This window comes from Acanthochromis polyacanthus, chromosome 4 (assembly GCF_021347895.1).
Source record: "Acanthochromis polyacanthus isolate Apoly-LR-REF ecotype Palm Island chromosome 4, KAUST_Apoly_ChrSc, whole genome shotgun sequence".
Lineage (NCBI taxonomy): Eukaryota > Metazoa > Chordata > Actinopteri > Pomacentridae > Acanthochromis > Acanthochromis polyacanthus.
Window position 1 is genome coordinate 39065511 of NC_067116.1, and position 27628 is coordinate 39093138.

Consider the following 27628-nt stretch of genomic DNA (forward strand, 5'->3'; position numbering starts at 1 on the left):
TGGAATTCTGTATTTTGCATTATGTATCTTTTACTGCCTTTAGCCATATTTCTACACCGTCTTCCCTCCCTGGTCTGTGTCCTCTTTTTTTGGCTTGTCTGTCAAAGCACTTTGAGTACATGTTTCAGTTCAGCTTTATTCATTGCAAAGGGCAAATTATTTGTGGTTATACCCGTCCGTACATTCAATATCAACAGACAACCAGATTTAATTAAAATGCCAGAGGAAACATGTATTATATACATCCAGCTATTTTCTATCCACCGCTTTTTCCTCTGTAAGATCATGGGAGGACTGGACAGACAACCAAGCACACTCACGTTCACACCTACAAACAATTTAGAATCAGTAAATAACCAGACACAGAAAGTCCCCCAAGCAAAATGACAAAAACTTGGCCACAATAAGTTCAGATTCATCCACAGTGACTTAAACCTTGTTTAAAGTCATCAAAATTTGTTTGAGGTTACACCATTTGTCCAAAATGGCCCAAAATATGACCCAAATGGCTCAGTGTTTGTCCAAATATAATGAAATTGTTCAAAGTACATTTTAAAAAATGATTAGCAGACCAGCCACCTCGATATGATTCTCTATTTTGCATTAGTGTTTAACTGTATTTCTACACTTTTTTCTTCTCTAGGTATTATTATTGTTATTATTATTATTATTAGTCGTAGTAGTGGTAGTAGTATTGTGTTAGTATTCTTGTCGTTGTTGTTATTGAGAGCATTGCAGCCTGATTTATGAGTGGAGGAGGGGATTGAGGGGCCTCTTCAACCAACCAATCACGAGTCTCCCTCTCGACCAATCAGATGAGAGTTAGACTTCTCTTCCTGTTTGGCCGAAGGATTCATTATCGTGTGAGTAATAAAACCATCATCCAAAAAGTAGAAATATTTCATAATAATTGTCACTGTCTCGAGTAAGTAGTCATTTTTAAATCTACGATTATATATTTTTGCTTGTATTATTTCACACACGAGGAGTAGACAGTTTGTATTGCGGTTTTATGTGGATTTTTTTCCGTTGTGTGTGAGCGTGTGTGTGCACAGCGACCAGTTAGCCACAGCGAACTGCTAACAGGGAGGTTAGCTTAACAAACGGCGTCCCTGCCGGTGAATTAATGATGAAATTGACAAATTGTCGCATTTTTTCTACAAGTTCTCTCGTTTTATTCTACGCAGACTTCATCCCACGGAAGAAGTCTAACGGATTAAGATTCATTTTCACACTTCAGCGATCATGGGAGGCATCAAACAAGAGCAGAGTGATGCATCCCAGCAGCCCAAAGCTTCACACGCAGCGGATCCCCCACAAGATGAGGTGGGTACTGATGCATCCCACCACCATCGGCATGGCCTGTGAAATGCTTCAGTTTTACTTCCTTAGAAGGATGTTAAGTTTTCCAACTCAAAAATGATTTAACAGTAAGCAGAAACACTGATTTTGTTCACCAATTCACCCAGTTACCATTTTATTAGGTGCATTACAGGGCCTCAATCAATGCACACCTACATATATAAAAGCCCTCCCTAATAAAAATAGCAATGCAGAAATGCCACCAGAATGATTATAGTATAAAATACAGAATAGAAGGGAGTTGAAAACGGTGTGTAGCTAAGGTTTAAGAAATCGCATAATCACACATAAGATTTCGGTTTCGGTTTAATTTATCAGACAACAGCAGCAATAAAATGTGGTTTCATTTTTACTCAGTTCTGTTGTCATATTTTGGTAGTTCACATCCCCTTCTGTAATGCATTCATATTCATGATAATGTCACTGCTGCAAGTATACAGCCATGAAACAGCCAAATCTCCCTGATAAAAAGACAGAAAAGTATTTTGGAATCTCGTAAACTGATCAGACGTTTGCAGTGAGATAAAATCCAGCTGTGACGGAGTTCAGGATTCAGCTGTAACAAACCGTTTACATGCAGCTGATAGACAGTGACTCTGTTTTTCACCATTCCCCTGTCTGAGGTGAAAAAAAGTGCAGTGTGTCATTTAATGTTAGATCGTGATTGATCCTGTCTACATGTCAGAAATCCTGTAAACTGTCATTTTTAGGTCTCTTACAAACTAAAGGCTTTAAACTGTGACTTACTGTGACATTTATGCACAGCCACACAGCCAGTCATCCATGCTGCTTTCACTTTCACTGAGACACCCGAGTAGTTGCATTCCCTGGAACTTGGACATCAGAGCTTTGATGAATGAACTTGACCAATCAGCTGGAAGCTTTTTATTTACACAGGTGCGGTTGACTGAGCCTAAACACCCTGTAATGGCGACACAATGATATTAGTTGAGTTAAATGATGGAAACAAAGCAACAAAGACAGGCAGAATCATTAAATGAAATAGAAAATTAGTAGAAAGTACGTTTTTGTAAGTCTCATGCAACTAAATTCAACAGCAGCACAAGCTGTGGACTTCATAATGCGTATTTATTCATCCGTTATTTAGCAGGGAAGGTCCAACTGAGAAAACGCATTTCGTATTAAAGGGAATCCTGGAAGACAGCAGCATCTCCATTTGTCTATTTCAACAAAACCAAAAGCAATGCTACCTTAATTACAGTAGGATTTATTAAAGGCAGCTTTTTGTCAGGCAGCTTTTCGTGTATGAAGGTGTGTTTAGTGAAGCTGAAGCTTAGTCCACCACTTAGTTATTCAACAAAAAAAACAAAAAATACTGATCACTGACAAATTCGTCTGCATTTTCTTTTAAGCAAAGATGTGAAAAGTCATGCTTTCATATGTGAACATCTGTTGGCTGTCTTCGTCTTCTGAATTGAATATCTTTGAGTTTTGGAGTATTAATTGGACAAAACAAGCAATTTGAAGTCCTCTCCTCAACGAGATAACACAGATAAGCAACAGTGTAGTTTAACTGATGGGGAAAATAATCTCTTGCTGCCACCCGACGTTGTAGATACGTTATGGGAGTTGTCTGCTAACCAAAGAGGAGTGGTGCAGATGACTGTTTCTTTCTTACGGTGTCGTTTTGTCTCTCTGCAGCCTAAGAAGAGAGGCTGGCCGAAGGGAAAGAAAAGAAAGAAGGTGCTGCCAAACGGTCCCAAGGCGCCTGTAACAGGATATGTCCGCTTCCTGAATGAACGAAGAGAACATATGCGGGCACGATACCCCGACTTACCTTTCCCAGAAATCACCAAGAGACTCGGAGCAGAGTGGACACGATTAGCCCCGAATGACAAACAGGTAGCTCTTTTCAGTTTGGGCCAATTAGGCTTTTGTCCACAATATCAACATCACTCACATTTAGAAATTTTGAGGAGCATTGTTTGTCTTCTTCTTTTACAGATGTTACTGATAATTAAGTATGTTGCTCAATAAGATGAAATATATTTCTCCACAGTGGTGTTCTTTTCAGCAATATGGTTGTGAAGTTATGCTGAAATGTTCTACTGGACCATTTTCTAAAACACACTTTAAATAACTGAGATTCTCTTTTTAAGCTAGACACAATTTCTCCGTCAGTAAAATTTCACAACATTATTTGTGTGCTAACAGCGCTACCTGGACGAAGCGGAACGAGAGAAGATGCAGTACGCCCAGGAACTGAAGGAATATCAGCAGACTGAGGCCTATCAGATCACCAGTGCTAAGATACAAGACAAGAGAATCAAAAAAGGTGACGCAGGTCATGTTTTTTCAAGCTGATTACTGCTCATGCATGTGTATTTATATCAGTTGTTGAAGCTCTATAAAACACCACAGTACCAGCCCAAAGAGCAACCTGTATTTGTGTAGCGTTACTCTTTACCATGTGATCTTAATATGAGGTTTGTATCTTTTTCTCTTTCAGAAGACACTCCATCCGTCATCTTCAGTACTAGCTCGGGGTCATCTTTATCAAAGGTATGTGACATTCCAATCCCTTGTCATTGTGCTTTGTAATTTCCAGACAAACTTGGAGCCAACTTGTCTATTTGCTGATCATTTCTGTTTAGGCCTCTGACCTCTCCAGCAGGTTTGACATTCCCATTTTCACAGAGGAGTTCCTCGATCAGAACAAAGGTAACAGAGAAACTGACACCAAGAAACAATCATTCTGTCATATCACAAGTGAAACAAAAATGCATTGTGTTTAGGTAGTAATTTTAATTAACACCATCTTGTGTTCCTGTTAAACTTTTTTTTTCACTCATTGTATTTTTAGCTCGAGAGGCTGAGTTGCGGCGGCTTCGTAAGGCCAACATCGAGTTTGAGGAGCAGAATGCAGTGCTACAGCGGCACATTAAGGACATGTACAATGCTAAAGAGCGCCTGGAGGCTGAACTGGGCCAGGACGAGAAGCGAACCCAAGCTCTTCACCAACACTTGCTGGCTATTAAACACACATTGGTCAATAGTCTCTCATCAGTCCCCCTGCCAGGTCAGGATTTCATTTGCTTTATTTAGACAGAGAAGGAAAGAATGGATACTAACGCTCCTGTATAATACGAGATAGATTTCCTTTCTGTCATCTTCATGTGCAGTTTTGTTTCATTTGTCATTGAAAATATATCACTATTAGCCTTTTAATTGTTGACTGTTTGACTTTGAAATGTGAATATTTATAAATACAGACTGGAATCTCACTGGAATTGCCATGCCTGTGCTTAAATTCAACAGTATTTTCCATTAGAAGATCAAATAATATTCAAGGATATGTGTGGCTTTAATTAATTAGTGTTTCTTCTGAACAGGTACAGGTGAGACAGCATCTCTTGGAAACCTGGACTCGTACTTGAGTCGTCTCAGTGGAGTGCTCGAGGGAAACCCCCACAAACACCGTGCTCTGCTCAACCAACTTTGTGAGGTCCTCTCTCACCTGGACAGGTAACTATTATTTCCCACACTCAGCCTAATAGGATGGAACATGAATATAGAAGACTGACGACTGTAAGGCAGCATACTTGCTATCCGTCACTTTGCCTAAACATAGTTTTGGATGTGGATCTACAGTAATCTTTTCCAGTAGAAGGTTATACTTGCTAAACGTGGTTCAAACAATACCCTCTTTTTGCAGTTGTTTGCTAGAATATTGTCTTTACACTTCAGTGCAGTGGACACAAATTAGGCGCAACATAGTTTTTCTTTTCTTTACCGGTAAATTGTTCTAAGTTGAAATGTGTTTGTGCTATCTACTTCAGTGTTTGTGAATCCAACAGTGCTATTACGGTAAACCGTCCTGTGAACTTGGGCTAGGCAGTGTTTGTGCCAGATTGGCAACAGGGTCATGGAGCAAACTTAGATATGTAGCTTACAAAGATAATGTGAGCTAATTTTTTACTGCACGTACACTGATAGTGTGCTTGGTTTTGAGCGATGTCAAAACACATGTGACTGCATTTCAACAACTTAATACAGTGTCTGAATGTTGCTCAAACTGTTCACACTACACCTCCTGTGTAGACACAGCTGTTAAGTTCATGCCATAAATATGAAGCTGCTGCCAGTACAGTCAGCAAATTTAATATAATGTGTCAATTTTCAATATTGGCGGGTGTTTTATATCAATAATTTATTCAAAAAGTTTATTTGCTGCGAGCTACCTAGCCCTACCTCGGCCTGTCTCGTGTTTCTGTACATAAACGCTGGCTAGGTTGCTTGTTGTGGCAGTTCTCCATGTCATTCAGCTGCTTCCTCCATGACTCTTTTGTCCTGCACATGTAGTCATAGCAGAGCTGGAGGGCCACTCCAACTCTCCAAGTCTGACTCACCGGATGCACTTTGCTGGTATAAGCCTGCCACTGGCCACTCATTTCGGGCCGTTTTGTCCTTTCTTCATGACAGGAAGCAACAATAACAACCCGGGGCTAGGAACCCGCCACACTGAAAATTTGAAGTTGAATTGTGCAGTCAGCCAGTCCTGCTACTTTTTTCTGGTGGACTACGCATTTTTCACATGCAAGTGTTTCACCCAAACAAATCCAGCTGCCACTATTTTGGAGAAATATGGAAGCCTCATCTTTTCCATAGCCCCCCCTTACAGTGACTGTGTTTGATTTAAAGAAATGTGGACAAGTCAGAGCATTTTTCCCCCTGTAGTAAGATGCGTGATGCAGCCGGACCATTAAGTTCTACAGAATGGCCCTGCAGAGCGAAACTACTCAACCACAACCTGCAGCACATAGCAAACTTATTCATGTGCTGCTACACTCACCGAGACTCGGAGCAAATCGAGGACACTGTAAAATTTCCTTGTGATGAAGTATCCAAATACCTTTGCCAATGCAGTCCAAGGTGGTGGAGTTGGAGTCTATCCACCAATGGCATCAAGGACCACCGCAGGGAAACCTCATATGAGGCAGGTCAGGGTTAGCTGGTTAGCAGTAGCTTAACTTAAAAATAGAATACTTACAGCGCCTTTAAAAGACTTCAAGCATTGCTGAGTTGACTGACTGCTGGCTTCGGTTACACATCTCCCACACAAACATGAGAGTTGTGTCAATCTGCTCGTTCAGAAAGCAAATCAGCATATTTTCCAAAATGTTTAAGCATTCCTTTAACCCTTTAAGCTTCAGTGTACTGCCGGCGGTACACCTACTAATTTGCATAGGAATTTCAAGAATGTCCGACGGGTGCAAACGCGATTATACAAACACTATACACCGATGGAAAGCTTAGATTCTCATGAATCCGCCGGTATAAACCACTTTCAGATGCGATTACCACAGCGGGTGAGAAAAACACATTTGTCCAACAAAAACAAATATTCATCCATCCGTTCTCTATACACGGCTTCAAAGCACACAGCGCGACTCACATTTCCGGGTTTATTATTACACACAAAAAAAAACATTCCACAAAAAACGGCCATAATCCAACCTTTTACATCAGATGACACAAGCCAGTAAACTATTTTGTCCAAAACATGTCCTGAAGTCGGTATAAAATCCCCGAATCGGTCGTTTTCAAGGAAATGCACCTCCCGATGCGCGCCCAATATTCCCCGTATTTTTCGTAATTTTTTTTATTTAAAAATAGAATATTAGCGATTTTTTTGTACTGAAAACGGCTGGAATTGACTGAAGCTTAAAGGGTTAAAATGAGCACATTGTTTTACTTAATCAGCCATATTACTTATGTATATTTCTCAATTCAGGCACCCCAAGACTATGGCTGAAAGCAATCCTTAACTACCATGTAATGCTCTACATTTACCGCTTGCTATTTTATTTGAGTGCATGAACTCTGAGTGTGTAAATACAGCCGCCTTGTAGTGCCTTTAGACATTATACAGTGGAATAAAAAAAGTAGCATTCATGGCATAGGCATGGCTTTCTGCTAACACGTCAAACACAGTGAAGTGTGGCACATTATGTAGATGAAAACATTAGAGCAGGGGTGTAAAGCTCATTTTAGTTCAGGGGCCACTTTCAGCCCAATTTGATCTCATCTCTCAGACCAGTAAAATCACAACATAATAACCTATAAGTAACCACAACTCCAAGTTTTTCCTTTGTTTTAGTGCAAAAAAGTATATTCTGAAATGTTCACACTCAGGAACCATCTTTTTACAGAACATTATTAGCAAACTGAAATTTGTTAAGAAAAACAAATTCAATTTCAAAAACAGTCAGCCGTCCAAATCACAGTGTGTCTACAAAGGAACAAAACATTTAGTCACAGGTATCTGAAACTGAACAATGCAGTATTTAAAAAAAGACAACAAAAATGAGACATGTAATGACAAAAGCAAGAAAGAAAACGACAAATAATGAGACATGAAACAATGGGGGGAAAAAAGAGACAAAAACGTTACAAAGTGCCAAAAAAATGTGCACAAACAAGACAAAAAATAACAAAAGCAGGAAACAAAAAGACAAAAAACGATGTCCAAAACAATGAGTAAAGCAAAACACAAAATTACAGAAATGAGACAAAAAACACAAGTTCAACAAAAAGGAACACAAAACAGCAAAAACATGAGACAAACGATAGAAGTCAGAAAAAGACAAAAACAAACAACAAAAACAGGACAGAATATTACAAAAATGAGGCACAAAATGACAAAAGAGCAATCTAGTATTTTACTTTCTGATCAAAACAACTTGCCAAGGTCTAGAAATTATTTTAAATTTGTAGTTTTACAAATTTACAAGTCGCAGTTAATGTCTTCTCTGTATTTTTTTTACACTTTACAAAGTCGTCCTGCGGGCCGGATTGGACCCTGTGGTGGGCTTGTTTTGGCCCGCAGGCCGCGTGTTTGACACCCCTGCATCAGAGCTATGAGACTCACTGTCAGTGACAAAATGATTATTTACTGCACATTACTACATCAAATATTGAGTGTCCACTATATAAGGAGTGATTTCAGACACGGCACTTTAAATTTATCTTAATATGACAATAATATTCTTTTTTTTCTTACTGCATGTTTTCATTCCGTGTCAGTGAGAAGTTATGAGGAGACTCCAGGAGACCCACTCGTTCTTGGATCAGAGGGACACATAACGGGCTTGGTGGCATTAGGTCAAGTCAGTGCCATTCAACAGAGCATGTAGGCATGATAAGGTCAGCAACGGAAAAGGGTACAAACACTTCAAAACAGCAAACGCAGTCCATGTCTACATGCCTATCAATTATGAATATGTGTATTCTGCAGAATATATGTATTCCTACACTTGTCTTTTATGAATGTAAAAAAGTGTGTCAGTGTCAAGGGTTTTTACAGTTCAGGTTTTCATCAAATACAGTGTAATTTTCCCTTCAGAGCTGCCTTAATTATGTACATTTGGATTGGCTCTAACCTTATTGTGTAGCTTTGTATCAGCAGTTATCTACAGGTCCACGGCATGTCCAATACAGCAAGCCTAATTATCAGTTTACAAGAAATGCCATTTGGCATGTGCTGGGTAGGGGATGTGTATGTAGTATTATTTAGAATGCATGGAAAAAAAAAAAAACTGGAAGGGGTAAAAATTAAATGTTGGGGTATACGTGTTTGAATTTACATTGATAATGCCAGGTTGTGGAATGGGCAAATAGTTTCAAATGCTGTCAGATTATATATTTGTGAAGTATATTTGTATTTTTTTCCAAATGTTCATTAAACCATACTGAAAATGCTATTTCCAACAAAAGAGGAATGTGTGCAATTTTGCTTTTTTTAAGTTGTCGTGAGACCAGTGCAATTATTTGAAAAATCTTGAGTTTAAATCAAATTATAAAGCAACTTATTGAACCTACGCAGCTAGATACTACACGAGGTAAAACTGATTTTAAAATCAGACACTGTAATGATGCAGAGAACAGTGTTCCCCAACAGGGGGAGCTGCTGGTCCATACATACTTTTTCAGTGCTGGACCAACTTTTAAGCGGTTTGTCAGTGTGGCTTTTGGTTTTTGTTGGTGTTTTAGGATGACTGTGGAGAGGCCTGCGGTAAGTATGCGTCACAGTAAAACACCGAGTTTGATAGCTGAGTCTGGGTCAGATATTGCAGGTAGGACCTATAGTTAGACCAAGGCTCAAAGATTCAAGTGTGGGTTGTTGATTTAACCCCTCACAAAATAATCTCTGTGTGTTTATCAGTTTTTGTAGATGAAATTAACCCCTTGCTGCCTTAAAATGGCAGAGATGCAACTCTATCCTGTATATATCCTGAAGAATGTGTAGAAATATGAAGTCTCTACCTCTTCTCTATCCACCCCTCTGCACTCACTGCAGCTCAGCACACCAGCTCACCTGCACCTCTGGTCAAATGCTGTAAAGTTTGTGCTGCATAATGGCAAGGTGTAATATTGGAATAATTCAGCCATGCAATACAAGTTCTAACTGGAAACTGGTTCTAAAGAAGAATAACGATGCACAAGGCTTCACCCCGACCACTTAAATGATTGGTTCCTTTGCTTTGTTACGTATGAAATGTGTGAATTCTGAAAGTATAAACACTCAGCTGTGGAGTTGTTTGCTAATTTTGTTCATGATGCCTCTTCTAGTATATGAAAAACACATTAGCGTGGTCGAAAATTTGGTCTTCACTGGAGGGAATCAAATAATTCCCAACAGTTTATCTATTTTTCAATATTCTTCAAAGTTGGGCCTTGACAGTTGATCCACTTCAAGTCAAGTGTCTTACCTAAGCCACTTCGAGCCACTTTATTTAAACAAATGCGCGACTCCAAATGAAGCTGTAGCAGTGTCGTATAAGGGACTCTTCTTTGCTTTATAACCGACTCTTTGTGTAGAGAAGTCTGACTCATTTCCAAGCAACTGTTATCCTGTTTTTCACCAAGGTTCCTCTGCTCAGCCATGTCTGACTTGTTTGACATTTCATTAATCATAATCTTTCAATATTTAAAATGGTATCTGTGAAATTTTATCTTGATATATCATTTACTTTTCAGGGCTACCAATTACCAATACTTATTTAATGGTCCACAATTATATTTGGCAAACCATTTTGTGGTCATACCTGCTCAATCAGTTATGAAAGGTCAACAGAAAGTATTTTATATTTAGAAATATTCTGTTTTGTTTTGCTTTTTTATTGTGATATGCAACTACATATGGTTCAGAAAAAAATCACTAGTTGACTTCATCGTTAATTTTTTGTTTATTATCTTGTGCTCAAACATGAGACTTTTAATGACTGGGTCAATCATTTTTTTTCTGATTTTAAAACACATATAATCGGTGATCGTTTTGTGTACTCGTATGATATATTGCAGAATCTGAATTAATAAGATGATGAGAAATAACAGTGAAACTTTCAGGCTTTTATCTTTAATAGTTACTCCGATGTTGTTCAAGCGTAGCCTCAAATATCATTGTGTGGAAGGAAAAAAAAAAAGCATTTTCTCCTTTCTCGGAAAGTACTTGATAAATCAAGCTACAATTTCTTGGAATATCTTAGTAAATATCCATATATGCTGTAAAAATTTAAGCAAATCAGAAATGGTCTAACAGGAAATTAAATTGATGATTTGAGATGGAATGACCCTGTAAAATATGGCTGGATAATAAGACATAAATTCGTTACTATGTTTTGAGAATGTGATTGTGTCAGAGAAAATAAACTGTAAAAAAAAAAAAAAGTTTCTCGAAATATGGTGAAAACTACAAATATGGAGACAGAAACTGCATATTTTTTAAATTAATGTCAGTTTAAAGGTGGGACTTTTCATGATTGTTTTTTTTCTTCTTCATATTTTAACTCGCCTTGTCCAGTATTGCAGAATCTGAATCGATACCATGATGATAAACAACTGGCACTGTTGTTCAAACATAAACTCAAATTTCAATCTGCAAGAAAAGCTGCTGAAATGCTACTTTTAGTCTTTGTTCTTGTCTCCAAATGTACTTGATATATCAAGCTAAAATCTCTCATATATTTTAATAAATAGTCATATTTTATGCTGTAAAAGTTTCAGGAACATCTAAGATGGCTGAGCAGCAATTCTTCTAAAAACATGATGAATTAGGATGGACTTTTAGTGTTTCCTTGACATATGGCTGGACAATAGGACATAATTCCGTTTTCCATATGTTGATAATGTGATGGTGTTTGAGAATATCATTTGCGAGAATTTGGGAGGAAGTACGTTTTTGAAATGTGTAGACAGAAGCTGCTAAAGTGGCCTGTGAGACCCCCACACCCACCCCAGTCCCACCCCACCATCCACACCATCAACACGCGCTGTGACGTCACGGGCGGAGCTGTCCACGCAGCGGTGGTGCTGAAGCTGAACAAGATGGCTGAGTGTTGGAGACCGGAGAGCTGAGAGCCGAACTAGGGGGGAGAAAAGAGTCTCAGATTCACTCAGACGCGCCGTAAAAAAAAGAGACACCGAGCGGACAGCGGCTATATTTACTCTCCAAGTCCGAAGACTCTGACTCCTGAGCGGTGAAACGAGCCCTGGCGGCCCCGGTGCTGCTCACTCCACCGTCGGCAGGTTTCTCCATCTCCAGCCCGCTCCTGCCGTTCATCCCCCCGGACTGTATATTTCCACAAATTAGCTCAGCCAATAAGGAAGCTGGTGAAGAAGCTGGACTATAAGAAATGTCATTGCTGTGTGTTGGAGGTAAGAGATTTAAAAAAGAAAAAAAAAACTACCAATCCATGTCTTGGCACGACTTGCTGTGCCTTTTTATCACCCGGCAGTTTAAGTAGTATTTTTACAGCCTTTTTAAAAAGAAGATTCAACTGTGATGCTGCGGATATTGTAGAAAATCATCCTCTACAAGGAGCGTTAATTGCCCCTTAATTGCGGTTTAATGCAAATCCACTACAAGCTAAATATTTCCTATCACCTCTAGCAGATTTTTTTGTATTTCTTATCTGTTCTTCGCCATGATTCATGCAGAAATTTTGCACTCCTGCTGTCCTTGATGACAGCTCAGGCTCGTTTTTACTCAAACCTGGCACCGCTACAACCGGATCGATTTGTGGAGTAGGTGTATGCTCCTGGCAGCTTCTGTCAAACATAGTAAAAGCAAGATGCAATCCACTCTCTGCTTGGCCCTGTGTGGAGTTTTTTGTGTGTCATTTCATAGAAAGGCATTTTTTGCTTAATAACTGTCTCATTTGGAAACCAGACATGTCAGTTTTCGTGCATAATTTCCCGGAGCGACAAAAAAAATAAAGGCGTGTGCAGCCTGCTGGATTTCTTTACAGTAGGATTTTTTTTTAAGCCATGTGACTTTTGCAATACTCTTCAGTTTCTCCTAAAAATCGAGCTACTAAATCCGCCAGATTTTGCTTTATTTTAGCAAGATTCCTCCGATGATTTCCTGGTTTGCTACTGGAAAAACACGCCCAGAATCTAACAACACTGCTGTCTTCTTTCAGTTGCTGATGGTTTGTTTGTCATTTTTAACCATAATGTTATCTATGATGTAGATGTATAATGAGATGCAGTGGCTTATATTTATGAGTTATGCCCTGAACTGTCATATGGTTGCTGTTAAAAGTGAGCGTTTATGGTAAGAGTAGCCTTGTGTTCATATCAGAGGTTGACTTTGCTTGGTTAGCTTTTCGGTTCAAGCATTTTCTTCTGGGGTTTTCCTCAAATTTAGAGCAAAAGATTTCCATTTATCAAATCTAAATTACCCAAATCAACGTCCTTTGCTATCAGGTATAATTTAAATTAGCCAGCTTAAGTGTCCAGGCGGAAATGTCCAAAGAGTGCATTGTAATTCTCCTGGTCATCCCCACATCCCTCTGAAAAGTTAACTCCATTTGAGACATGAGAGAAGTTGAACTTAGTAGTAATAGTTTTCTACTGCCTCCTAGCAAGGATTACTTCTCCATGTGTTTTACAACAACACTGTAAACTTTGCCTGGTTAGTGGAAAAACAGTGATTTCTTGCAGGAAAATTTGAATAATAAATGCAATCTCAGCTGTGAGAAATCCTTGAATTGCGGATTTCATGAATCCAATATTTATTTAATGGCTGCTTTGTTCTGTTATCTGTCATTTCCTGAACCCTCTTAAACAGGAGTGTACAGATCCGCAACTCTTTATAATCCTGGCTGAATTGGAGCTTTCCTAATTGCAACACTTCTCAATTACTTCAAATTTTATCCAGATTTGCAGCATGCACTCGGTCCATTTCTGAGACATTTTATAAATATGGTGCCCGTTCTTTAGAGTTTTTTTTTTTAAGAGAGAGCAAGGGTGAAAAGATGAAAAAAGTGATTCCCTCAAGCTTCTTCGTCACATTCGGCAGCAGGCTTGTAGTGTTTGGGAAGAGGCTGCTATGCTGTTGACACCAGTGCTGGAGCTGATTGCACAGATGTCAGGATTGAGATTCTGGCTCGTTGGTGGTCCCTTTATGTCCTGAAGCTTTGTTGGCATAGCAACCCCAATGGTGTTTTAGGCCTCTGCTGGCATTTTCTATTTAGTTTCTACACACTGTTGCAGGCCTGCAGCGAAGGTTTATATTGATACTATACATTTTTCCTTTGTAAGAAAAGGAGAAATAAAAGAGGCTGTGTGTATGGCTGTTCTTCCTGAGCTGCAGCAGTTGTATGGTACTCGTGTGTGCAAACTCTACTTGCATGTCTCATGGTGTTAGATGTCGACGGTGAAATGATGGACTGTGCCACTAAAGCTGAGTGAGCAAACCTGGCAAACATCCTGACTGTCACATCCTGTAGAGAGATGCCAATTTATGCGTTATAACTTTATAAAAGAGGGCGGCATGACAGACACCCTTATTACCACCTATTAGCATCCATTTATTACTATGTTCTTGTATCTATTCAGACCATTTATTCATCTGTCCAGCTGCTGTGGAGGGTCATGAAGGTCTGCTGATATTCGGCGAGAGGTGGGGTCCACCTTGAACGTGTCACCAGTCCATCACTGGGCTAACACAGACAGACAGACAACCATGCACGTTCACATTCACACCTACAGCCGATTTTAACGTCTTCGGATTGTAGAACAAAACCAGAACACCTTCACAAAGCCCATATAACGAAGGATAAAACATGTAAACTCCTCTCTGAAAGGTCTAGTCACTGCTAAGCTCTGCACCACGAAGCCACCCCACGTCATTAGAGAAGAAACGCTTTCACACAAGCAATCAGAACGAAATGAATATAATGTAGCTCCACACCGTCCTTGGCCAATTCTGTGTCTTTATGAACACACCGCTGCATAACTGTAATAACGACTGGCGTTGCTAGGAGTCTGGAGCAAAGAGCAACTGCAATACAAAACATTCAAATTCTGTAGCTAATCATCCTGATTCTTTATATCCTCTCTATATTCTCCATTGTACATGTACTATTTCTTGTATTTTCTGAAAGACAAAGTGGCAAAATGGGGCAGTTTGTACATTTTTCACTGTCATTCATGTCGCAGGTTTTAAATAGGTGTTTTTAAGAGGAGTATTCAATCATGGGTGACCACTGTGCATACTTTTACAGCTGTCATGCGGTTAATATCCTCTCTTAGGTGTACTGCAGGTATGTATGGCTGAATTTTTAGAGGCATTCAGGGACACGCTGCTGCAATGACCCCCTACACCTGCTAACTGTTTTTCAATTTTCTCCTTTTGTGGTCATATTTTTCACGTTTTTATTTCCTACAAAGCTGCAGGTTTATGTTGTTGATGGCGTCAGTATAATTGCTTTGAAGTGTGTTCCTTTTGAAAGCTTTATAATTGGAAAATTTCAAGAAATATATTAAAAAAGAGGCCCCTCTAGCTCCTCTGGACCATGGCATGAGTGAATGTGTTTGTCTAAAATTTCTCAGCAAAGAAAGCAAAAATGAAATCCTGCATTTGCTGTGGCAGCGGCTCAACATTTTCTGCCGAGAGTTTGCAGAAAATATGCAACGCTTCTTTTATATTTTGCTGTTTTTCCCACTTACTCCCTTCACTCTTTCCTCTGTGCTGTAAATGCAGCAATGTTGGTTTAGTCTTACGCCTCAGAGCAAAAACCCCCTCCCCTACCCCACCACACACACACACACTCACCACTCCCCTCTTTCCAGCACCCCCCACTGTCACACTGAAGTGGTTATTTTTAGTGTTGGGGATGCAGCTCACTCTGCCTGCATCCGGCTCCACAGAGAGATTAATGGAGCACGAGAGAAAGAGATGGAAAGGCAGCACACGTGCATTACTTGCCACATGGCAGGGGGAGCTTGTAGGAGCGAGTGATTGAGTGAGAGAGGACCGATGGCTGGCTGACGGCGAGGAGGAGAGGACAGCGTGAGGGAGAGAAAGTGTTGGCGAGGGTGCAGCCGAGGTGCATCTGTTAATTGCTGTTTATTCAAAAGCGCACATCTTTGTCAAATAGATGCTAGGTGCCTCCGTGGAAATGAACCAGTCTTATTCCTCTGCCTTGTCAGCTGCTGAAATATCAGGATTTTACATTGAGGTTAGAGAACATGCTTCACCTCACCACGTGAATCAGAACGATAATAAAGTGATAAGAATTATCCCAGGGGTGTTTATGGGGTGATGCTATTTTTAGAAGACAATTTGTCCACAATGATTTTCATGCCTGCTCTGCTGCCACTGACTAAGAAAATGACTCAGAATTGTATTTCTTTGCAATCATGTCTTTTGCAACCCTAGTTTCTAATCTGCTTTATTTATCTCCCTCTATTTTAAACACCATCTTCTTGCAGCTGTTCACACATAATGATTTTAAATAATGAACACGCCCTGTATTTCTGTCCTTAAATGCAACATCAGTGGAAAGAGGCAGTCAGCATTTAATCCCAGAGCTCTGAATATTAATACCTCACTACTGAACATGGGGATGATGGGCATCGGCAGGGTGCAAGACTGAATGAATAATGAATAAGCTTTGGACGTCACCGTGGCTTTAAAAGTCAGGCTGGTACCTCCAGAGGAGCCTGTGTGGAGGAGCTGGCAGGGGCACCTCAGCAGAGCCTTGTCTATTGTGTTAGTAAAACTGAAGCACCGCTCAGTCTTTTATCCATCAGCCGGCTGACAACCATGAAGGAGTACACACACATGCATCATTCAGAGAGAATGAGGCATGTGGTCGCTCTTCTACCTGGCTTTACTTTTTTACCTGCACAAACCATCCTTCTGGCTCTCCTGATGTGTCCTGCTGAATGGATGCAGCCCTTCATAGTGAGATTCTGGCATTTTGCCCAAAGAGCAGCACAGAGAAGTCCCAGGCTGAGAAGTGCAGGCCTCCCACCCTCCTCCTAAAATGTCAGACTGCTGTCAATCACCAGCCAACCGTACTTTCATGCACACGAGCAGAGGAATGTCTGGACTGTAGTCACATGACACTGCAAGCACAGACCTCAGAACCCCCCTTTGTAGATCCACTGAGCTTGCAGTATGAATATGGAAACTCTTGTCAGACTAAAAATACTAATTTCTTCCTTTTTTTCCCATTTGTTTGCAGTGAAGAAAGGCAAGCTTGATGGACCCCAAGGTGAGTCGTGACCCGTGAAGATGATCCATTGACTAAACCATTTACTGCTGAATGTAAACACACAGCGGCATAATCAGCCATGTTTGCATTTTTCTTCTCACAGAGAAATTTAACACGTACGTGACCCTGAAGGTGCAGAATGTCAAGAGCACAACCATCGCTGTGCGCGGCAGTCAGCCGTGCTGGGAGCAGGACTTTATGTTGTGAGTGCTTCTTGCTCTTTTTCGCATCTTCTGCTTCCTTTATTTCAGCACGCCTCTCCTCTGTAAATCCACTTGTGGAAACTGTCCTTATTGGGGTCAGTTCTAAACATTATTTATGACTTGTTGCTTAGAGCTAAAGACAACAAGTTTGAAACAGATTTAGTTTTCAGTTATGGAGCTGAAATAAAGTCAGCTTACTCGACCTTTGTGTTGCAAGGGTGCCTCAGCTGCTGCTAGTATGACACACTCACATGCAGCTAACTATGTAGTTTTACTTTAACTAAGTTATCGGTCTGTGTAATTTAAGCTCAACAAACTCAGAAGGCATCAGTGGTTCCGGTAAACATTTATATTGAAGAAGGTTGCTATAATTCAACAGATTATGTCGATGTATGATGCTTTGAAATTCGCTCAATGTGATCCCTTGTGCCCCTCTAAACAGCCCTGATTTTCTGAGTGCAATGCTAATATTTCCCAAAGTATAAAGTCATCTGGTTAACATTTTAGTTTGAATGCATCTTTTTACTATACTCTATCATACAAGCCTAGTAAAATTGTAATATGTCTAACATTGTTTCAAAAAATAAGTCTAGTGTTAATATTAGTTGGCAGATTAAACCCAATATTCCATATCGACGTATAAACAATTTCAAATTATTAGTTTTAAAGACCTCTTTAATGAAAATCAACCTTGTTAACATTTCCATACTGTGTTTTTTAATATGCTGGAAGACAGCATGAGCAAAACAAGCACTTAGCATCATATCTTAGTATTTCCCCTTGTAACTATGATGACAAAGACACTCAAAAAAATGTGGATTTAGACTTCTTGGGTGTCATACACAGCAAACCTATGACAGCAATCCCTTCAATTGTAGGGTGGGGCTTTCAGTGATATTCTTTTTCTTCATAAGCAGTTTCTATTTTGAGCATGCATGGCTGAATTAGTCGTAGCGTAGAGTTGTTTTACAGTTTTTAGGCAGAGTGGTAGGGGAGTCGGTGTGCTCGAGCTGCAACCAGCAGGTATAGAGAGAGGCAGGGACTTTATAGAGCAGTGCAGCAGTGTGGAGTTAGCACATTAAGGCAAGCTTAAACTGCTAAATATTTAACTTTAATACACAGAGATGAGTCTTTGGGACTTAAAGGAACAGCCATGGAGAGCCTTTAAATAAAGAATGGATACTGTTATTACACATGAACAGAGACGTCACCTCGGGGTTTCAGCTCGACAGCACACAGACGCTGTGCAACTCAACGCAGCTGGGTCAGCTGTGACATTTATATTTCCTAAAAGGGGTTATTTTTGACTGCCTCTCCCTTTGTGGATCGACAGGGATGAAATAACACCTCTGCTGGTGTTTGAGCTGCTCCAGCAGAGTTCATACATCCTGACAAGAGGGTTTCTCCCCATTCGAGCTTCATCGACACCTTTTCACTCCAAAACGTCAACACAACAGCATAAGTGCCAAATGACTAAACTTTCTTGTCTTGCTATCCTTCTGTTTTTTGTTTAATCTGCTACAACTGCAGCGTTCAACTAAAGTAAAAATTAAACATCCGCACCCTTCTCCCTCTTTCTTCTTTTTTTGGAGCAGCACACCATTCAGCCTGATTACTTCCTCAGCTCCCAAGGATGCAGAAAGACACATTTTCATATCAAAGCCGCGGGTATTATTAGGTTTAGACTCATTTAAGTCAGCAAAAGAAACTGTTTAATGGTGCGAGATGCATAGTGAGCTGATAATCTGCCGGTCAGATATGTAGGCGCTACAAATCCTCGTTAGGCCTGTCGTTATGTGCTGCTGCTTGGGAAAACGGAGCCACTGAGTTCACTATTGTTTGTCATACAGAAATAAAGGCAGTCCCCACTGTTTTCTTATCTGTGCTGTCTCTTATATATTGCCGGCAGCCTTGTTGACAATCACCTACTCTTTTCCATCTTCATGCTGAATGACTCATTTCCCACAGCAGATTGAATCATGGTGCATATCCATCACCAGATTTGAAGCAGCTCCTCGTGGCTCTGTGTGCAGCCGTGTCTCCACTAAGCTCTTTATAATATTCCATATTATTTCACGCTTTCTTTTTTTCCTCTGTATTTTCCCAGTTTATTTCTCCTCTTTTTCTTATCTTGCCACTTCCTTTTTTTTGTGCCAAACAGTGAAATAAACCGCCTGGATCTGGGCCTCACAGTGGAGGTGTGGAATAAAGGGCTGATCTGGGACACCATGGTGGGCACCTTATGGATCCCCCTGCGCAACATACGGCAGTCCAACGAGGTACAACTCCTCCCTTTCTTCTCTCTGGCCAAGGCCTTAGGTTTCATTGGCTACGTTTACTGTACATGTACACCAAATATCCCAGATGGAGTAATAAATTAATGCAATTATTTAATCTCACACGGATCAACACACGGATTATAAAAAACAATTGACTTGCTTTTGGTTGCTGCTTTAATTAAGGCCATTACATGATAACTGGAGAGTGTTTTGATGTTCTTTTGTAGCTCCTCTTTAGGTTTGTTTGCCTTTATAGTCATTAATTAAACTATATGTTTTAATTTAGAGAACACTGAGGCATGCAGAGCTCATGTACAGTGCAGAAAATATAAGATGTAGACACAAACAAAACACAATTAGATGAAACACAAAAACTTGAATGAGTCAAGATTTAGAAAATTCTGCAGGTTGTTCCAGGTTACAGGTGCACAGCGAGTTAAGCTCAATCTTTCAAGCTCAGGAAAATAGTCGGCACCTGCAGCTTAATCCAGTCATTGTGTGGTGTGTACGGCACAGTAAAAGACAGCAATGAAGTGATATAAATGGGGGGAAACCCAGTAAGAGACATATAAATGAGTAAAATTGAATGTTTCTTATGCCCTACTGGAAAAAACCACACAACCTTGGCATAGAGCTCACACAGCAATGATTTTAAGTATCAGCAGTGTTTAATCTCGATGCAGACAGATAAATAAAGTCCGAGGGCTGAGGAGACACTGCTGATGCATGCATGTATAAAATGTCACTGTAGTTCCGTATTTAGAGAAAATTTGCCTTAATAAGCTTTTCCTTGACAGTGTAGTGGGAAACATGATATTTTCCTGTAAAAGACATTTTTTGTTGGAATGTTTGTCACCAGTTTGATATTTAAAAGTTGATCCAATTTTTAAGATATTTCCACGCTATAAGTCTTCTGTATTTGTGCCCCTCATAGCAGAGATCATTACATCTGTGACTGGTAAAAATGTCTGCTTATTGTGCACAATTTGTCACTCTGAATGGCTTTGACAACAGAATCTATAGTATCTGCACTATAGTACAAAACTGTGTCATCTGCATAAAGGCGTACATTACATCCAGATGCACAGTCAGATTTTATTGACAATGATTCAGTGTTGTAAAGCAACAAAAGAGTAAATCTTTCAATGTAGTGAATACTTATTATAAATATTACGATCTGAAAAACTAATCCAGTGTCTGTAATCAGCCTCGGAATAAAACACTCAAACATATACCAAAAGACATTTATCATGCAGGATGTATTGACACAGTAGTATTTCTCTCCATCCTCCAGGAGGGTCCAGGTCAGTGGTTGACTCTGGACTCCAATGTGATCATGGCTGAGAATGAGATCTGTGGAACCAAAGATCCAACCTTTCACAGGCTGCTGCTGGACACACGCTTTGAACTGCCGCTAGGTGTGGCCTCTTATCATAATTTTAAATATGAACTTTGTGGTTTAATCTCTCCTCTGCTTCTAACACTCCTTCTACTGCTACCAATAAGACTAGTGTCAGTGCTACAATACTACCTCTACTAGAAAGCTGATTCTTAACTTTGGAAGCAGTAGTTAGGTAAACAGTCTCAGCACAAGATTCATTTGCTTTTAATTTGATTTTAAGTAAGACGTCAGCCAACATTTGCAATTTCATGACCGCTATGCAAACTCTCTCTGCTAAAGAATAGCTTCTATCTAAACTATGACTATCACTGCTACCAGTATCTTTTAAATCTAGTGCTGCTGCCGTTACATTTATGGAAATAATTTAAATTGCTGTATGGCTGTACTCAAAAAAACTGCATATAGAAATGTTTAATGTTCAGAATTTGCCATACTGAGTGGAGTAACACATTTCTGTTGTCCTGCAGACATTCCAGAAGAAGAGGCCAGATACTGGGCAAAGAAACTTGAACAACTTAACGCAATGAGAGATCAAGATGTAAGAACTCCCTTCTGTTGCACATTCTCCTCACTGTGTGTCATCTGTATTTCCTTAACCCTTTAAGCTTCAGTCAATTCCAGCCGTTTTCAGTACAAAAAATCGCTAATATTCTATTTTTAAATAAAAAAAATTACCAAAAATACGGGGAATATTGGACAGGCATCACGAGGTACATTTCCTTGAAAATGACGGATTCGGGGATTTTATACCGACTTCAGGACATGTTTTGGACAAAATAGTTTACTGGCTTGTGTCATCTGGATGTAAAAGGTTGGATTATGGCCGTTTTTTGTGGAATCTTTTTTTTTGTGTGTAATAATGAACCCGGAAATGTGTCGCGCTGTGTGCGTTGAAGCCGTGTATAGAGAACGGATGGATGAATATTCGTTTTTGTCGGACAAATGTGTTTTTCTCACCCGCTGTAGTAATCGCATCTGAAAGTGGTTTATACCGGCGGATTCATGAGAATCTAAGCTTTCCATCGGCGTATAGTGTTTGTATAATCGTGTTTGCAGCCGTCGGACATTCTTGAAATTCCTATGCAAATTAGTAGGTGTACCGCCGGGAGTACACTGAAGCTTAAAGGGTTAAATATTATTTTGTGTATTTATGTACTTGCTTTCTTTACTATCTTTTTTCTTAATTTTCTCTCTAATTAAGTTGAGTTATGTTAAGATAACGTAATACTTTGTTAATCCCAAAGGAAATTCTTGTGCCAGATATTGCTCAGAAAAAACAAAGTGACATAGCATTAGAAATGCAGTGCCTAAAAAATAGAAAAGCAATATGATACGAGTACGATACATTGCTGAAATATAATCAGTAAGCTGAAATAAGGTCAGAAAGGAACTGTAAAAGGTAATGCCAGCATTAGGTAATCAGTAATATGTCATATGATAATGAAACATGGCAGCTGAAAAATACAATGAAATATTGAACAGTACATTGACAAAGTTGTATATGAAAGTGAAATATTGCGCATGGAATCAAAGTGTTACACTCTATGGCTGCCAATAACAGCATAATAGCTAGAGTCAGTATTTTACCTGCATTTTTCCTCAGTAAGTTGGATCTTATTTTCTTCCATGTTTGTTGTTTCTGTCTCTTCTTTTTCGCCTCAGTACGGCTATCAAGAGGAACAGGAGCGACCACTCCATGCTCCATCCACACAGTGCTGTGAGTATCGCCTGCCTCTTCTATGTCCACCTCCTCCTGAGTTCTCTCCTGCTGCTTTGCTTTGTGCCTCCTGTTTTTCCTCTCCCGGCTCCCTTTGCTTTTGCCGCCTTCACTCATTGAGAATGGGGGCTAGACGGGAGGTAGAAACGATGCTAATAGATGAAGCAAAGGACTGATGGAGGGAGTAAAGAGAGGGAAGCTGATGTCATTAATCACAGATGCCCGCCTGCCTGAACGCTAGAATGACTTATAGGTGATAGATGTGTGATGAATGTGAGCTGACATACGCTGTGTGTCAGACACACACTCCTCTGCCTGTCTGTCTGTCTGTCTGTCTGTCTGTCTGTCTGTCTGTCTGATGATGGTGATGACACAGGGAGCAGGTGGGTAAGTGTGTGTTGTATAAATTCACAGAAAGAGGTTTTGGCTGTCACCGTGAGGCCTGTGTTTGTGCAAAGATGATAACAGCATGTCCAAATGTTCTGCTCCTAGTTAACTACCAGCATCAAGGCCAGCTGCAGCTTCTCTACTAACCACACATGTGCATACACACTCACTTATAAGTTCTCTACGCACATATTTGCATCTTAAATTCATTATTTCTCAAGGCTACAAATCTCTACATGCTTGTTTACCTGGCTTTGTGGACTGCTGGTGCGTTTAATTTGCGGCCCAAACCTAATTTGGGTTTTTCCATCCTTTATATCTTTGCAGGTAATTGGAGTCTGTGGGGAGATCAGCAAAGTAAGTTTCTCTCATGCGCTCCTGTTAATGACTTGGAGTAATTCTGTATTTATTGTCCATGTCTCACTTAATGTAATGATCTCCTTCTGTAGTTTTTCCTCAGAGACAATTAGCTGCCAAGAAAATGCATTTCTTCCCCATACAGCCTCTCTGAACTTCATTTCAGCTCATACCCATGTTTTTCATGATGAATTTTAAAGCCAAACAGTTACATTTCATTGAAATAAAGCTACATGCATATCAGACAGAATATATATTCGATATTTCCATAATTTCTGGAGATATTAACTCTTTATTTTCCAAAATGTAATTCTGTCTTACAATTAGATTTTCTTCCTAAAAGTCCCTCAACATTTTAGTTTAGACGAGACAGTTAAAAAAAATGTTGATAGAAAGTGTGGAGAAACAATTCTGAGTCTCCACACATGTTCTGTTTACAACAGACTTCTTAAGCAATCCCCATTCAGATTAGTGTTTTAGAAGTTTCTGAAATAATCTCTGAACTAACATGGTTTGTTACTTAGTTTGTTACTTAGTTGTACAGCCACTCTGTAGCGGTGCAACGAATCAGGGGAGGACATGTAGTCGCTGATAAGACCCAACCAGGAAGTGAAAACGGGTGCCTGAGTTAAAGTTTTCAAAAGTCTCAATTTCTCCGAGTCTGCACATCCAAATCTTTACTCTGACTGACTTTTCAAAAGTGAGTTTTCTGTGAACTTTAACTGTATTTGAGTGTGGATGAAAAGGAAAAATGCATTGGATAAAACTGTTTTAAAAATAGTTGTGTGTGTGTGTGTGTGTGTGTGTGTGTGTGTGTGTGTGTGTGTGTGTGTGTGTGTGTGTGTGTGTGTGTGTGTGTGTGTGTGTGTGTGTGTGTGTGTGTGTGTGTGTGTGTGTGTGTGTGTGGGGACGGGAGCTGAGTGCCTTCAGTTAATAGTTATTTTTCTTCACATAAAAACTATGATTTAACATAATCAGTTTTAATGACTTGTTTTGTAGTTTTGAAAAACAAGAAGATATTACAATTACAAAAATAAAGTGTGAATTTACATGTCTAATGCCTCAATTATATTTTTTGCATAGAAATAAATGTTTACATTTATCATGCATTAACTCAAATTTTATTTTCAATAACAAGCTAGTTTGTATATTTAATGCTGTAAATATATTTCTAAAATTAAACACAATTTGTAACACTTAACAGAAAAATCTTTCATTTAATGTAAATGCTTCATTAAACTTCAAATACATAAAAATAAATTGCAAATTATTTAAAAGCCAAACAAATACACACAATCTCAGGTAAAATTCCAACAAAAATATCTATTTTAATTATTTTTTTATCATTATTTTCACTTTATTTTACAATATTTTCAACAATCAGATGGCAGAAAATTACTGATAATTTACTGTTGTTTTTTGCAGTTTAGGTTTTTAACAGTGTACCTTACAGAGCTAGTTTGGGCGGTTATACTGTATAGCTTGTGATGAATACCTGCAGACACTACAGAGGTCTGAAGAAATGTTATAGAAACTGTAATTCTTTGTTTGAAATAATCATCTACCTTGATCCATATGTTAAAATTCTATCAAAAAGACAAGCCGCACAACACACAATTAGCTGAAATAGCATTTCTTCAACTCCATTCTGCTTAGTGTGTTAAAAAATTGTCCTAAATCCAAACTTTTTTACCATTTGTTTTGCTTCCTCATTTTACCCCATCAGATGAAGACCCAGACAGCGCCGTGGATGACAGGGACAGCGACTACCGCAGTGAGACCAGTAACAGCATCCCGCCTCCCTACTACACCACCTCCCAGCCCAACGCCTCCATGCACCAGTATCCCATGAGGCACCAGCACTACAGGCACTCCTACAACGACGACATGCATGAGCTGGACTACGATCACAGAGCCATGAGGTAACAAGTGTGCTACAGTCACCACTTTGCTCTGCCTGAGACTGAAGAAGAGTAGTGTCTTTTTCTGGAGTCTAAATAATTATGTGCACCTTACTGAAATGTAGATGCAGCAAAGAGAAAGACTGTGTTTTGGTGAAAAAAAATAAACAACACTTTTAAGTACTGTAAATGTAACGTCACACTCCCCACCTTATGCACAATATTTCTTGTCGAATAAACCCATCTGGGTACATATTGCCCTGAGAAAAGTGAGCCCCTTGTTTTGTTTCACTGTGCTGTACATGGTAACATGTCCCACTGTGCTCTCCTCCTCTAGAGAATAACACCGGCCTCAGTGTATACAAGCAATGCTGGGGCACACAGTTCTTGTATACAGGTCATATATGAAGTGTGGCTTTGTGATTATCTTTTCTGTGTGAATGTGCGTGTGCATCTTTGTATGCATGTTGAGTGTTTGAGCGTCAGAATCCCGATGGGATTTCTTCTACGTTTGATACTTGTGCAGAAAAAGAAATGCTTTTCTGTGCGTCACGGAACATTTTAGAAATGTCTATAAAGACGGCAGAAGGTCAGAAGTCATGCATTTCTCAGAAAAGCTTGAAACTGAAAGATTGACCTTTTCTTTTGATAAATGGGTAAAATGAATCTCCAAGTGGTCAGCGTCAATGAGAGATCTTTGTGCAGAAATGTAAGGGATAGGTTCATATTTTGAATAGGTTTTGCTTGCCGTTATCATTCTTCCAACTGATACTGCCTATAGAGAAAACAGGACACAACCCACATTCTTTACTGAGTTGATATTCTTCTGAAGTAAATTTTCAGCCGTAATCAAGTATTTTTAACTTTTGTGTCGTTGTTTTATACTGTACCAACCTGAGGAGGCAAGTAGTGAACATTATTGGAGTAAAGTTAGGAAAGGAGCGCCATGACAGAGACTTCAGTTAGGCTTATGGATGTCAGGTCAGCAAACAGGTGGTAATTTATGAAGGCTGTAAGTTAGATAGTGATCTTACATTGCACGGGACAATCTGATGACTGTTCTTATAACTTTTTATTGATGTCTTTGTATTAAAACAGATGTAAACAAATTATCAGGCGTTGGTATGTACTGTTACCGATTGCTTTGAAATTCATGTGATCGGCCACAGGCTTGGAACATCCCTAATTTATAGTAATCTGTTAGAACAGTCAGGTGATTGTTTTCTGAAATTACAGTGTAAAATTTCCTCCTTGTGTTGCCTGAGATGTTATTTCATGTTGAGTTGCAGAGGGACACATAAAAAAGAACATTTTGCACTAAAATGACTGAAATGTACCCACTTGAATTGACTTACCTTCAGATTACCTTTGGAGGAAGGACTCTGCATTACACAAAAACGACTCTTTTGATGTTCAGCAGGATCAGAAGGAATGACAGCAAGACAAAGGCCTTTAATATTCATAGGGCCACCTAGCTGTTGCTTTAAGGCAGAATTGTGGACCTAAATCCTGAATCCAGACAGTGCAGAGGCTCAGTTTGGTTAGGGCTTTCTTTGAAGGATTTGCACTGAGCTCAACTGATGCTCCTCTCCTACCTCTTCCCCTCCTCCCCACCTCCCTCCCTGCTCCTCCTGCCAGACGCTATGATAGTTTAGACTCGGCCACCAACGGGCGCAGTGATATCGACTCAGGCTCAGGCTCGAGCCGCCGCACCAGTCGTCAGTATTCTCTAGACAGTAGGCACTCACTGTCCGATAGGTGGGTCTCTGTACCTCCTCTCCAACTTCTCCTCCTCTTCCTCTTCTTCCTCCTGCTCCGGCCTGTGACTCCGTCTCGCTGTGACGTCAGTGGTGGACTTGTCCCGTCCTCCTCGCTCGCTGTGCTTGCATGCATGCGCTCTTATCCTATCTCTGTATATGTATATTCTGTATTTTCCTTCTTCTGTCGGCAACTACCGGTCCTGCATCTGATCTTAACTGTTCCTGGTGGAGAATCACAAATGAGTATCGCAAATAATGTATCATTCTCATCTCCTCAGTTGTCAGAAGTTCTGTGCAGTGTTCTGTTTATGTGCGTGGGTGACTGATTGACAGGATGTGAGCGCTGCTTCGTTAACAGTCAGAGACAGAGAGGTTAATTGTTGGTTGGAGTTTGTGGAAACGCCTGTGTGAGTCCGTGCGTGTGTGCGTCTGTTGTCATGACAGCTTGTTATTACAGCTTCACCCTTGTATGTGACACTTTAAGAAGAGCCCTGTCTTATTCTGGGTGTCCCATACTTGGTAATTACACACATTTAATTTCCACTTGTGAGACAGCAGGAGGTCAGCTGCCAAATAGTGGGGCTGTAGCAGAGAGGTCCAAGACAGATTATGTTGATTTCATTTTCATTTCACCTTTTTTTTTTAATTCTTTGTGAAAAAGGGCAGCAGACATGTATTTAGAGTCAAGCATTATGCAAGCATTCGTCACTGTTTGTGTTAGTCTTTGTGT

The 27628-nt window shown here is 39.8% G+C and overlaps 2 protein-coding genes across 4 annotated transcripts in view; both read left to right on the forward strand.

Annotated features, from left to right (window-relative positions):
* Positions 1-731: 731 nt before the first annotated feature.
* hmg20b (high mobility group 20B) lies at positions 732-9100 on the forward strand. Of its 3 annotated transcripts, none has more exons than XM_022191446.2 (9): positions 732-863; positions 1188-1326; positions 3025-3225; positions 3538-3658; positions 3833-3885; positions 3978-4044; positions 4187-4402; positions 4716-4848; positions 8410-9100. In XM_022191446.2, exons 2-9 carry the CDS (start codon positions 1246-1248, stop codon positions 8420-8422), a joined length of 885 nt encoding a protein of 294 aa, XP_022047138.1. In that variant the 5' UTR covers positions 732-863; positions 1188-1245; the 3' UTR covers positions 8423-9100. The 3 variants fall into 3 exon arrangements, with proteins under 3 accessions (XP_022047138.1, XP_051802982.1, XP_022047148.1); XM_051947022.1 differs by lacking the exon at positions 8410-9100 and adding an exon at positions 5806-8033; XM_022191456.2 differs by having other exon boundaries at positions 845-925.
* A 2552-nt stretch (positions 9101-11652) lies between these two features.
* unc13a (unc-13 homolog A (C. elegans)) overlaps positions 11653-27628 on the forward strand; it is a 57993-nt gene continuing 42017 nt past the window's right edge. Inside the window, exons 1-10 of the mRNA XM_051947035.1 lie at positions 11653-12039; positions 16863-16892; positions 16996-17095; positions 19257-19374; positions 20669-20792; positions 21244-21314; positions 22439-22493; positions 23208-23237; positions 24964-25159; positions 26777-26896. Of these exons, the coding sequence (XP_051802995.1) occupies positions 12018-12039; positions 16863-16892; positions 16996-17095; positions 19257-19374; positions 20669-20792; positions 21244-21314; positions 22439-22493; positions 23208-23237; positions 24964-25159; positions 26777-26896 (866 nt within the window). The 5' untranslated portion in view covers positions 11653-12017. The remainder of the gene's footprint in view (positions 12040-16862; positions 16893-16995; positions 17096-19256; positions 19375-20668; positions 20793-21243; positions 21315-22438; positions 22494-23207; positions 23238-24963; positions 25160-26776; positions 26897-27628) is intronic.